Source organism: Rhinolophus sinicus, chromosome 17 (assembly GCF_057876585.1).
Source record: "Rhinolophus sinicus isolate RSI-liver-muscle chromosome 17, RSI-T2T, whole genome shotgun sequence".
NCBI classification, from domain to species: domain Eukaryota; kingdom Metazoa; phylum Chordata; class Mammalia; order Chiroptera; family Rhinolophidae; genus Rhinolophus; species Rhinolophus sinicus.
In genome coordinates this window covers 205,704,484-205,718,439 of record NC_142517.1, presented here as the reverse complement: position 1 = coordinate 205,718,439, position 13,956 = coordinate 205,704,484, and the positions used below count along the sequence as shown (strand labels likewise).

The 13,956-nt window shown below is 42.3% G+C and overlaps 2 protein-coding genes across 16 annotated transcripts in view; one reads left to right on the top strand and one right to left on the bottom strand.

The window, feature by feature from the left end:
* SP140 (SP140 nuclear body protein) overlaps positions 1-8,030 on the bottom strand; it is a 93,055-nt gene extending 85,025 nt beyond the window's left edge. For 8 of the 13 annotated variants that reach the window (XM_074314682.2, XM_088794332.1, XM_088794329.1 and 5 more), the window contains exons 1-3: positions 7,892-8,018; positions 5,705-5,833; positions 2,870-3,037 (exon numbers count right to left, since the gene is read on the bottom strand). In XM_074314682.2, coding sequence (XP_074170783.2) covers positions 2,870-2,901 — 32 coding nt within the window. In that variant the 5' untranslated portion in view covers positions 2,902-3,037; positions 5,705-5,833; positions 7,892-8,018. Of the gene's footprint in view, positions 1-2,869; positions 3,038-5,704; positions 5,837-7,891 lie in introns of all 13 variants that reach the window. The other 5 variants (XM_074314691.2, XM_088794336.1, XM_074314680.2 and 2 more) reach the window with 4 other exon arrangements.
* Positions 8,002-13,956, top strand: part of SP110 (SP110 nuclear body protein) — a 38,493-nt gene continuing 32,538 nt past the window's right edge. For all 3 annotated transcript variants that reach the window (XM_074314744.2, XM_074314739.2, XM_074314734.2), the window contains exons 1-3: positions 8,002-8,133; positions 10,587-10,734; positions 12,334-12,502. In XM_074314744.2, the coding sequence (XP_074170845.2) occupies positions 10,588-10,734; positions 12,334-12,502 (316 nt within the window). In that variant the 5' untranslated portion in view covers positions 8,002-8,133; position 10,587. The remainder of the gene's footprint in view (positions 8,134-10,586; positions 10,735-12,333; positions 12,503-13,956) is intronic.

Below are 13,956 nucleotides of genomic sequence, written 5' to 3'. Positions count from 1 at the left end.
GAAATGGAAAGACATTCCGTGCTCATGGATTGGAAGAATCAACATAGTTAAAATGGCCATATTACCCAAAGCAATATACAGATTCAATGCAATCCCCATCAAAATCCCAATGGCATATTTTAAAGAATTAGAACAAAAAATCATCACATTTGTTTGGAACCACAAAAGACCCCGAATAGCCAAAGCAATCTTAAGAAAAAAGAACTATAATGGAGGTATCGCACTTCCTGACTTTGGCTTGTACTACAGGGCCACAATAATCAAAACAGCATGGTATTGGCAGAAAAACAGACACATAGACCAATGGAATAGAATTGAGAACCCAGAAATAAAACCACATAAATATGGACAGATAATTTTTGACAAAGAAGCTAAAAACATATAATGGAGCAAAGACAGCCTCTTCAATAAATGGTGCTGGGAGAATTGGATAGCCACATGCAAAAGAATGAAACTGGACTGCTATTGGTCACCATGTACCAAAGTCAATTCAAAATGGATCAAAGACTTAAGCTTAAGACCTGACACAATAAACTGCATAGAAGAAAACATAGGTACTAAACTTACGGATCTTGGGTTCAAAGAGCATTTTATGAATTTGACTCTAAAGGCAATGGAAGTAAAAGCTAAAATAAACGAATGGGACTATATGAAACTTAAAAGCTTCTGCACAGCAAAAGAAACCATTGACAAAATAAAGAGGCCACCAACTGAATGGGAGAAGATTTTTGCAAACAGTGCCTCCGATAAGGGGCTAGTATCCAGAATATACAAGGAACTCATGCAACTCAACAACAAAAAAACAAACAACCCAATTGAAAAATGGGCAGAGGACTTGAAGAGACATTTCTCCAAAGAGGACATACAAATGGCAAATAGACATATGAAAAAATGCTCAACATCACTAATCATCAGAGAAATGCAAATCAAAACCACAATGAGATATCACCTCACCCCAGTCAGAATGTCGATCATCAACAAGACAAATAGTAACAAATGTTGGAGAGGCTGTGGAGAAAAAGGAACCCTCATACACTGTTGGTGGGAATGCAGACTGGTGCAGCCATTATGGAAGGCGGTGTGGAGGTTCCTCAAAAAATTACGAATAGAATTGCCATATGACCCAGCAATCCCTCTCCTGGGTATCTACCCAAAAAATGTGAAAACATTTAGAGATAAAGACACGTGTGCTCCAATGTTCATTGCAGCTTTGTTGACGGTGGCCAAGACATGGAAACAACCAAAATGTCCTTTGATAGATGAATGGATGAAGAAGTTGTGGTATATATACACAATGGAATACTATTCGGCGGCAAGAAAAGATGATATAGGAACATTTGTGACAACATGGATGGATCTTGAGAGTGTAATGCTGAGCGAAATAAGTCAGACAGAAAAAGCAGAGAACCATGTGATTTCACTGATATGTGGTATATAAACCAAAAGCAACAAAAGAACAAGACAAACAAATGAGAAACAGAAACTCATAGACACAGACAATGGTTTGGTGGTTGCCAGAGGGTAAGGGGGGTGGGGGGAGGGAGATGAGGGTAAGGGGGATCGAATATATGGTGATGGAAGGAGAACTGACTCTGGGTGATGAACACACAATGGGATTTATAGATGATGTAATACAGAATTGTACACCTGAAATCTATGTAATTTTACTAACAATTGTCACCTCAATAAATTTAATAAAAATAAAAAAAATTTCATATATTAGAAAAGAAGAAAGACCTAAATCAGTAACCTAAGCTACCACCTGAGGAAACTGAAAGCAAAAAAGAGAAATGTAAACCTAACACAAGCAGGAGAGAAGAAACCATAAATAATAGAGTAGAACTCAATGAAATTAAAAACAGGAAAACATTAGAGAAAAGTCAATGAAACCATACTTGATTTCTTGAAAAAAAAAAAAAGGCAATAAAATTGCCAAAACTCTAGCCAGGGAAACAAAGGAAAAAGAGAGAAGAGAGAAATTACTAATATCAGAAACAAAAAATGGTTCATCACTATCCATCCCAGGGACATTAAAAAAATAATTAAGAAACAATACTATGGACAACTCTATGCCTAAAAATTTGATAAAAGATGAAATGGACAAACTCTTTAAAAGACACAAGCTACCAAAATACACTCAAGGAAAAACAGGTTATCTGAATAGGGCTGTATCTATTAAAGGAACTGAATCAATAATTAATAGCCTTCTCCCCAGAAAGGCCCAGGTGGTATCACCAGTGAATTCTACCACACCATTTAAACTACCATCTCTTCCAGAAAATGGTAGCAGAGGCACCAGCCCCCAACTCCTCATCTGATTGCATTTGTCCTTGGGCCCTGTCTATTTTCACTTCTTTCTATCAACGTCAGAGGCACTGAGTTGACTCTCCAGCTCAAGGCCACACAGATGGGCTCTGAACAGAACTGGCTCTCAAACTACCTGGAAACTGGAAAAAGTTGAATAATAGCCAGGCATTTGACATGGATATTAGTTTTTCTTAAGAAGACCTTTTGTGGACAGAGTTCTCTTTGGGCTGGAGAAACAGGGGGTGAGAGGGAAATGGGAGGTTTCACAGGGCATGAGGGACCATTCCACCCAGTAGCAAGGCCCAGCAGTGCGAGTAATTTTCAATAGCACCAGCCCAGCTGCATGGCAGTTGCAAAAAAAGAAAGTGATAGGAATCATAGTGGCTTTAAATTTCCCCCTGGCTTATCCACTGCAAAGTTAAAAACCCGATTTGCTCTTTATGTGTTTATATGTAACCTCATTCTATTGTATACCTGTGGAATGAGGCTGGTAGACAGAAACAGCAAAAGTAGATGTCAACCTTATCAGAGATGAAGGGCAAGAGAGGAGACCAGGACTAACCTGTGGTTCAGACTGCTGCCTCCACCTGCCATCTTCTACTGCTGGCCCCTACTGGGTTAAACCGAGATCACACTTGCTGTGACTTCCTCTGCTTCTCTGCCTTCCCAGAGCTCTGACGAGAACATCTACCCATTGATAGACGAAGTCTCTCAAGTGCGGCACCAAAGGCTAGAAAAGGAAAAGTGAAATTGCAGAGCTGTGTGATATGGATGCAATGACACACTGATTGTCCCTTGGCCCAACCTCCAAGGCGGTTCTTAGCCCCTGGGAGGAGGAGCATGGCCAGATCTGGTCAGAAGATGGCGGGCCCCTTGTTCATGCAAAAAAAGGAGGACAGAAAAGTCTAATTAACTCAAGGGAATCAAAGATGTTTTCAGGCAAGATGGCACAATTACATTGGGAGGAAGTAAACTTCATGTTTGCAAGGGGATTTCCCCTTGCTGAGGTGGCGTAAAGAGAAAAAGGGAAAGCCAAGCCCTTCAGATCTTCTCTCAGGCCTGTGGGCTGGCTGGGCACAGTGGTGGGCCTGGACTGGAAGAAGTAGGCCCAGTGTTTGGACACACGGCCAGGGAGAGCCCAAATGCTCAGCACTGCAAACTGGGGAAGGTGTTCTTCAAATTTCTGGAAAGCAGCCAGACTTAAGAAAGAACTCTCCCAACTTCCGCAATCAGGGGGAAGTGCCAAATTTGGGCACAGAAGTCTACGTGCAATTCCACATTTTTTTGCCTATGTGGGCACTGTACAAACGCAACCAGAGTTATTAGGGAAAAAATTGAGCTTCAACTAGTGGCTGAAATCTTGAGGAAAGCAACAGGCTTCTGACTGGATAAGAAAAGGTTTAGACCTGATGACCTTGGCCTTAAAGGACAGGGTGATGCTAGCTAACCAGTGCATTACATTTATGTTCGTACAGAATTTTTTCACTTACACCTCGCCCTCATTCTGTAATGGATTTGAAGCAACTTATATAGACACCATCAGCATCAAGTTGAAAGATAAATAAATAGGACCAAAGTGTAAATAAAATAAATAAATAAAACTGGAGAACTAGAAATCCAGGCAGGACAACAGGTCAAAGACAGAGGCAGATGGGAGCCAGGGTATCTGTAATAACCCAGGGCCTCAGTCATAGCAGTGAGACAAATGAGTGGGAAGCCAGAAACACAGCAGAATTTTTCCAAAGTATGTTCCACTGAATTCCACTTCTTTGGGCTCATTCTAGATGTGCTAGAAAATTTGCATAAATATGTTTGCAAAGTTCAGAGGGTAAGAGATGTCTACGTCTCTGCCCACTTTTGCTCTTTCTTTTCCCCAAAGAAGTAGATACCAGTCTGGCTGGGACAGATTACAGGACAGTGAGCAGGGCCTGTGTGCTCACCAGGTGTTGCGCATGTGTGGGCTACCTGCCTCCCGCCTCTCACCCTTCTTCCCTCCCTCCCTTTCTATCTCCCGACTTTGTTGGGGCAGAGGTGCTGGTAAGCTGAGCCTCTGTTAGTCACCATTGTCCTCCACTCTTGGCCTTCATGGGACACAGTGGCCCAGACAAGGCCTGACACAGGCTGCCCAGCCCACTCTGGTGTGGCTCTTTCTCCTCCCTCTCTGCCCTAGACAGCAGGCCAACACTGAGCTGGGCACTGACATAAATGTGCCTGTTTTTTTGCTTATAAGCACAAGGTCTTTGGTTCCTCAGCTGACTGGTGGTAAGACTGGTACTGAAGGGGTATCCATGCAAGTTGATGAGAAAGCCCTACTTTGCAATATCATGCATTAGCCCAGATAACACTGAGCTGGAATTTTAGGTTCTATTTCCCATTATCATGTTTTTCTCAACATTCACGAGAGAATCAGTCTCTCTTGGATAAAGGATGGCTGGACCAAGACCATCTATGACCATCAGACGGTCCCTGGTTCCTAATGCAAGTGTACAGTTTTCTTTTTCTTCCATCTGGTCTATGGGGTAAGAAGATTCTGGCCTGCGTCCTTCCTCTGTTCTCCCACCCAGCTTTAGGTCAAGTAAGCAATATTCTCTGAAGGCAAACTGATGTGTGTTTTTTAACCTTAAAGATTTCTCTCCATTTTGCTAAGTACGCGAAGATCTAATACTGCATTGGCTAGTGAATTGTACAGTCTTGATCACAATCCAATGCTACTGTGTTTCCCCAAAAATAAGACCGGGTCTTATATTAATTTTTGCTCCATTACTTATTTTCAGGGGATGTCTTATTTTTTCATGTACAACAATCTACATTTATTCAAACAGTCATGTCCTCTTCTTCTGGAACATCGTCATACTTAATGCATTTGTCTGGCTGACGGTCTTAACTGGGGCTTATTTTCGGAGTAGGTCTTATTTTCGGGGAAACACAGTATAAAGTAATTTGCTATCTTTACTCTGGTTGCAAAAGTCTTGCAAAGTCCTATCTTAGAACACTAATGGATGTTCACTACTTTTATGTCCAATTAGGTCAGATAACCAACCCCAGACTGATTACAATTCCCTCTCTGGTGTCAATTTTTTAATCAGTTGGGGTTTGGGGGTATAAGTATCCAAATTGACTCTGGCTAACTCAGCAGAAAATCAGTTCCTTGGAAGTACATTTGATAGCTCACAGAATTTATGGAAAGGCTGGAGAACTGGGATAAGACAATAGGCAGTCTGGGCAGTAAGATTCGCCTGCCCAGGTCATCCCACTGGTCCCAGGTGCAGGACATGTGGCCGCTGATTTAGTAAATGTATTTTTCTCATTCTGATTAGAAAGGAAGATCTGAAACAGTTTTTGTTCTCACATGATAGATACTATTTTTCAGTTTTGTCTTGGGGTAACAGTAACTCACCTGCCCTTTGTCACAATACAGTTCAAAGAGATCTGGATCGTCTGGACATCCTATACATCATCACAACGATTGATTACATTGGTGACATCACGGTGATCAGACAGGATGAACAAGAGGTGGCCAGCATGCCTGCTAAAGAGGAATAATGACCTGCAGTAACTGGAATGAATCCCAAAAGCATTATGATGAGCAAAGGAAACCACACATCCAAAAGCACATAGTGTATGTACCCATTGATATAAAACTTGAATACAGGCATAATGAACCTGCCATAATAGAAAGCAGATCCATGCTTGTCTGATGTGGGGGCTGCAGAGGAGACTACCTACAAAAGGTACAAGGGAACTTTCAGGGGTGATGGCATGGTCTCTGTCTTAATTGTGGTTCTGTTTATATTTGTTAAAACTCATCAGAATGTACACATTAGATGAATGCATGTTACATTCCATAAAATTGAGCTGAAAAAGAATGACCCATAATTTAGTGAACTCTCATTACATACTATGTCTCTTGGGTGTGAAATCACAGGTGAATTTTCCCATCATCACTGTATTCTCAAGTTTGTGCTCTCTAAAGAGAAGTATCTTTTATCCTTATTCACATCTTTTTCTAGTTTAATGATTTTTTTCAAGCTGACATTATGTTCCCGCTCCTGCTTTCTTTCCTCCCCCACCCGTCCCGTCCCCATTTTGCTGGCACATCTCTGGGCAGGTCTAAAGGAGGAGGTTCTTGCATCCAGGCTCCTAGGATGTTCATGAAGGGGATCTCCAGGTTAAATGAAGGGCTCCAGGTAAATGAAGAGCTCTGGATTGTCTGGACGTCCGCAAGTGTGACCGTTGCGTAAAACAGTCTTAATCCCTCTTACGGTGCCCTGCGTTTTACAGAGCTGTGTGCTATGGAGTGCCGAAGCTCCCCTGCACGCTCTCTCTCCTCAGAGTCAGCATCACATTTTTTGCTGTACCTCCCTTCATTACTGCTGACCTGCTGTAGCTCCACACCTCTGTCATCCCCCACTGTAGTGACCTGCTTGCCAGGGCAGGCCTGTTACTCTGGTACATGCTTGGGCGTGATATCCTATGCTAGTGCCTGCATAGGAACCGTGGAAGGCGTCTTCCACCCTGGAATTGTATTTCCCAACTCTTTTCTGAGGGGTTTATGGTCGGTTTGTCCTTGTAGGGGAAACCCATGGGTCAAATACATTTGAGAATTATTGATTTAAATAAAGTTAAACAGACTTGTATATTTTAGAATTTCTCACAGCCCCTACATGCCAATGTATTCATATATTAGGAATCTTTAAAAGGGCTGTATATCAGAGGACATTGCCCACCTCCCCTGGAGTGGCTGTTCTAGAATCTTCTGGCCCTGGCTCAGCCTTAGACCTGACTTCCACATTCTCCCCACTCCCAGCTGCCTGCCTGGTTACCAGACACTTTCCTGCCTGGAAGTCTGCCTACCTTTACCTAATATCAGTTTATATTCAGGTTCCCTATATTTCAATTTTCTTAGATAATAAATTTATTCTAACAAATTAGAAACATTGCTGAGTCACCTCACCTCACCTTTAATATCTCGTTTGTTTTCTTTTTTTTTTTTTTTAAGGAGGACGCAGCTCACAGTGGTCCATACAGGAATCGAACCAGCAACCCTGGTGTTACTACCATGTTTCCCAAAAAATAAGACCAAACTGCAACATAAGCCCTAGCATGATTTTTAATAAGACATCCCCTGAAAATAAGCCCTAATGCGTCTTTTGGAGCAAAACTTAATATAAGACCAGGTCTTATTTTCTGGGAAACACGGTAGGGCTTATTTTCAGGGGATGTCTTAAAAATCATGCTAGGGCTTATTTTCCGGTAAGGTTTTATTTTCCGGGAAACACGGTAGCACCACATTCTAATCGGCCACCCCTTTTTTGTTTTTCAGTTTGATAGTTTATAGTAAATTTATTCAGTTGTATAACTATCACCATCATCACAATCCAGTTTTAGAACATTTTCATCATCCCCAAAAAGTACAGAAAGAGGACAAAAAGGATAGAAGTGGGTAGGGAAGCCGACACATGGTGGCTTCTCAGTTCCTGGTGGCCCCTGGAGCTGGACCCCTATGCCTCCCCCACTCTGCACACCCCTCGGGGGCTGGTCCCTATGGGCATCAACCCTCTCCCCAGCTCAGGTCCCCAGGTACCCTAAGAATCTCACGAGTTTCCAGGGGTGGAGCAAGGCTGCAAGCACTGCTTCCAGATCGGCTCAAAATACTTTCACTTTTCTTTCCTCTGAAGCCCAGCCCTTGCTTGGTGCGGCAAAGCACAAACTTCCTGTTTTGGACACCGGTAACTCCCTGCTGTTCACCCAGTCTTCCAGGAGCGTCCCCTGGCTGGCCCTTGGACCTGCGAAGGGGAAGGAGCAGGGAGCAAGCTCAGCATCCAGGTGGGTCTTCAATTTGACTGCGTTGTTCATTTTTGGTGATTGAGCTTTTATGATTAATTTCCTGGCAGCAGCTGCAGGGTGAAACTCGACTTAAAACTGTGAGGCCCCACTCTTTGTAAAATGGTGTTTTGTAAAGAGTTAGAGAGGGTGTGTGGAATTTAATAGGAGACTACTGAACAGGGGGCCAGACTTAGAGGGGATACTCACACACAGCTCAACGCTTTCCCCCCCAGAATTCTAGCTTGTGGACAGCACGAGCTTGCTCTCTAGCCTCCTCACGAATGCCGTGTGACCCTACACTCTGCCCCAAACGGGCAACTTATTCATAACCCACTGTGCAAGTGACTAGAGGTAGTTAGAGAGCTAGAGGAAAAGAGAAACTAAGGAGAGTACATTTAATTTACTCTATAGTGTATCACAAACTTTTTATATATTTTTCTTTAAGCATATCATAATTATTTCCTTGAATAAATTCCTAGTAATGGAATTTGGCACTCAAGGGAACACATATTTTAGGGCACTTGATACTGATCACTAAGTTAGCCTCCAGAACATTGGGACTGTTGACATTTTCACCAGGAGCGTCTGTGATTATTGCTGTTATTTTCTATCATGGCCAGTTTGATAGGCAAACGTGTTATTAAGTTGTCTTCATTTGCACTGTTCTGACTAGTGAGTTACCATGTTTTTTATTGTATGTATTGCCCATTTGACGTAATTGCCTGTTTATGTCTTTTGCTTTTTATTCTGTGTGAATGTTTGTCTTTTGCTTATTCATTTTTAAGACTCTTTTACATAATAAAAATCTGAACACTCATCTATAAGGTGTGAGAAATGAGGCTTTGGTCAGAGGACCTCTGCTTTCCCACCGAATACCTTGGGCAGGTTGCTTAAACTCTGTGCTTTATCCTTGGACATCGTAACAGACGAAGAATGAGGAACATCTATCAGGGGGAATCAGTATATAAATATCCGACCACTATGCTGTGCACCTGAAACTAATTTAATTTGAATGTCAACTGGAATTGAAAAATGTTTTGGAACCTACAAAAAAAAAGTTTTTAAATTTAAAAAACAGAATGAGGAACATGGTGGTGTCCTGTTCTGAATACTGCTGTGTAATTAATCATCCTAAGTGTAACCCCAGGGTCCCTTCCTCTTCTTAGCATGTGTACATTCTGACTTTCTCTGGCTATCTGCTCTTTGCAATATCCTCCCCCGGGCGTATCATTGGTGGTAGACTTCTTTCCCACCTGTTCTCTATCTTCCAGGGTTTCTTTAAGATTATAGACCCCTCTATCGCATTTTTTTCTTGTTTTCCAGTATTGTTGTGAATTATTCTTTTTTAAACATCTGTAGTTTTTCTGTCAAACATAAAGAATTCAGGAATAAGGAGAGAGAAAGACAGGGTGCTCAATCTGCCAATGGGATTAAATCCCTGAAAATAGTCATTACTTACAGGTCAATTTTCTCTTTGACACAAAATGAAGGCAGAAAAATGGGATCTATATTTGTTTTGGTTTTGAATTTTTTGTTAATGCCTCCCTTTTCTTGACAATTTGTCAAGAATGTCATCTATAAATTTCCTGCCTATTAAATTTATTCATATTCTCATGACCTACAAATGGTGAATTTTACAAATGTTGGATGAGCATGGGAAAAGGCACATGTCTGTTCTGAAATATGAAATTGATACATAAATCTATTAAGTCAGCTTTCCTAATCATGTCTTTTATATTCTTTGTGTTTTTATTTCTGTTTCACCTATTTGTGTGTTGAAGATTGTAGATGGTTTATTAAAGTTTCTAAATATTATCAGGTTTCTCTCTTTCTACCTGTTTGGGGGTGGTCCCTTTTACATGAGCATTTTTTTTTGGGGGGGGGGGTGGAGGGGGGAATGGCTGCAGTCCAGAACATCTCAACTCAGCTCAGTGTAGCCTCACACCATAGTTCATTGACTGTGATCCACGAACCAGAAAGTCCGGATTTGTTCACCTTACCGCTTCCAAGTTGCACAATTCAGGGTGAGTTATTAAACCTCTCTATGTCTTAGTGTCCTTAACAGTAAAAATGGGGGCAATCAGAGTAACAATCTTGCAAAGGTTTTGTGAAGAGCAAATAAGTTACTGCATATGAAACCCTCAGAACAAAAGCTGGTACCCAGGAAGCACTTGATAAATACTAGCTATTTTTAGTATCTGCCTGATGTTGACCAGAAGCCCCTTTGGGATGTCAGCGCCATATTGTCAGTCACTTTCAGCCTCCATTGTTGCTGGGCATTGTCACTGCTTCCTATACCCGTGAGTGTTTGAGGCAGACCTTGCTTTGCAGACTATTCAGGGATGCCTTGGGGACCAGAGTGCCTGTCGTTAGATGCCCATTGAATACAGAAAGCGGCTTCCCAAGCTCCTCAAAGTCTTTGCTTCTCTTCTCTTCTTATGCCCCGTCCACAGGATGTTCACTGTGACACGGGCCTTGGAAGAGGCTCTTCTCCAGCACTTCATGTACCAGAAGCTGGAGATCTCCTATGCCATATACAAGCCATTTCCCTTCTTTGAAGGCCTCCGCGACAAATCCTTCATCACCGAGAGTACGTACAGGGTGAGTCATGTTAACCACTTTCCCACAGCAGCCCAGCCCTCACCAAGAATGCCGGATTTTTGAGGTCTCAAACTACAAACCCCCGAGGGCTTCTAGATTTTGGAAGGCCCAGCCCCAAATGTTTATTATCAGGGAAACAGGGTGTCACGGGGTGACCTCAAACCGGGTGATTTAAAACAACAGCAAAATGTATTCTGTCACTGTTCTGGAGGCCAGCAGTCCAAAATTAAGGTGTTGGCAGGGTAGGTTTCTTGTAGAGATTCTGAGGGAGAATTTGTTCCTTGACTTTCTCCTGCCTTCTGGTGGTACCAGCAATCTTTGGTGTTCTTGTCTTATAGACACAGCCTTTCAATGACTGTTTCCATCTCTAGGTCGCCTTATCCTTTTTGTGTCTTCTCCCTTTCTCTCTCTTCTAAGGACACTTATTATAATGTAAGGCCCACCCTAATCCAGGACAATCTCATTTCAAGATCCTTAACTTAATTGTATCACCAAAGACCTTTTTTTCCAAATAAGATCACATTCACAGGATTCAAGTGGACATATCTTTCGTGGGGAGGGGACACGCTTTAACCCACTAATTCCTAAGAGCTTGTCACCCAGAGTGCATTCTGATGTGAAGCAAGACGCGCAATGGGAGATATGACTATGTGGATGAAAATGGCACTCTTTTCATATAATCTGGGGTTTTAAAGCATTTCCTGAGCCAAGGGAAGTGTTTAGCAGTGGCAGAAACATCTCCCCATAGTCTTGGCTTGGTTGGCTCTACGTCTTCTCCAATCATAGCCCGGATGTTACTCCTCAAAGAGGCCTCCTTGACCTAGTCATCTAATTGAGACCCCCCCTCATTATTTTCCCTCATAGAAATCTATGCCTTCCCTTAGTAAAACTTACCTCAACGGTAATTGGGCATTTATTTAATTTTTACTTATTATTTAATGCCCATCTCCTCTCCCTGACAGTGTCCATCCCGCAGTAAGGGTAGCACTGTGTTGCTCTTCTTCATTGCTTTGTACCCAAGGACTAGCTTCGTAGGTGTTCAGTAAGCATTTGCAATCAATTCTTTCCTGCCATGTTTCTCCTTTTAGCCATCCTCTCATCAAGGAGAGCTCTCTGGATGATTTCCCTATGGCTGGAACCCATTCAGGCCACCTGGTCCAAGACAGAGAGAACAGAGGCTAACAAGCAATCAACAGAAGTGCCACTAGTGACCAACCACTAGGTCTATTGCTGAAGTGTACTGCCCAGAGCCTTGGAGAATTAATTACACCATAGCAGCCTTTGACTCCACTTTCCTTCTTTAAAATTTCTCTGTTCCCTCAAATGTACCTAAAATAAGGTTCACAAAACAGACTTATTTTAAAGAAAGCTAAATTATTTATTCCTATGGCTAACTATCAAAATACATGGGAAGTTCCAAAAGTAAACACGTGGATCTGTGACTTCTCTACATTACAGAATTTGACTATACATGTTGTGTTAAATTTCTTCTTAAAAGAGCAAAGTAGCTTTCTTATGACTTAGAAAATCACAGATGTCTAGTAAACCTCCACTGCATTTTATAATCATGTGTAATAATCCTTCACTCCCTTTCTTAAGGAATCTCTGGAAGCCTGTAGCAACCTGGTCCCTGTATCCAGAGTAGTGTACAACATTCTTACCAAACTGGAGAAGACGTTTAATCTGCCATTTCTGGAGCTGTTGTTCAGCCAAATTAACCTGCGTGAATACCCCAACCTGATGAAGATTTTCAAGAGCTTCAGAAGTGGTATGAGGCTTCCCGAATGCCTTTCGGGCTATAGACGCATGAGAGCAGTTGCTTACTGAAAGTGGGGATTGGTTTTCAGCCCTGTGGAATATGTACTTTAATTGCCCGCTTTCTCTGTGGGAAGGTATGGGCCATGCTTTCTCACAGACATGGCAGGAACAGTCGCCTCTGGCCCTGGGTGTCTTAAGATGACTTTCTAGAGGACACAAATATTTCTGTCTGACCTGTTCTATGAATTTGGGGAAAATTGTACAGTTTAGCATACTGGACAGTCTTAGGGAATGCATAATGTGACAGAATTGCAAAGTTACAGAGACCCTTTCTGATAGAAGGGCAAGGAGAGCCAGGGAAGCCAGAGAGGAAGAGAAGCTGGTAGGGATGGATAATAATAAGGATCTTATTTATCTATCTATCTATTTATTTATTTTAGTGCTTGGTATGCACCAGACATTATCTCAGGAACTTTATATGATTATCTCATGTCACATTTAAAACAATCTTGTGAAATCATTATTATCTCCATGAGACACATAAGGAAATTAAACATCAGAATAACCTCCGCAAAGTTACTTGTTTGTTGAGAGCAGAACCAGAGGTCCTGCTTGGATTTGCCTAATACCAGGGCCTGAAATTTTAATCACTATTTGAAACAACAGTAGCTAGAAGGCAGAGTAGGAAGCTGGAGAACAGGCAGCTGACAAGGAAGGAAGGGGAATTGTGGACACAGACGGAAACAGAGGGTATGAGGAAGAAATGGAGCGTGAAGCGCCCTGAAAAGGAGAAAGAACTGAATAAATCAAGGATAGGAAAAAGAGCAATGATGGAGCTGGGAAGAAAGAAGTAAGAGGAGCAGATGGCAACACCATTTTAGGTGTAAGGAAAAACACTTTGGCCAAAACATACAGTTCACTTACCTGAGAACGACGGGAAAGACCAATGGATCGCACTGAATGATGACATTTTATTAGTGGAGTCACCACTGTTGACAGCTCTTCATCTCCTCTCTGACACTTTACCATCAAGAGGCTCCTCCCCAAAGGCAGAGATTATTCCTTGAGCTAAAAGGAAAGCAAAAGAGCAAAGCCATCCTCTAGGCAGACATAGCCACACATAGGCCTGTGTTCCTGGCAGTATTGGGGCAAAGCTGGGGGAAATTGTGTTCCCAAAGGCCGTGCTAAGCAAGCCTGACAGCCAGAGGGAACACACATTATGTGTCCCCTGACCTGGCTGAGCTCAAGCATCTTTTCTGATCTGTAACTCGGTGGGTTTGGGGTGGGGGACCCTGTCCAGAATCCAACCTTGTTTTCCTTTTTCTGTTCACTGGTTGAGACAACTTTACTCCTGAAATAAATGATGAAGAAGAATCATAAGAGAAACCCAACATTAACTATGCAGGGGAACAGCACGGGAAAAGCCAAGGGCCTGGAAGATTGGGATGGGAAGGAAGCTTGGTG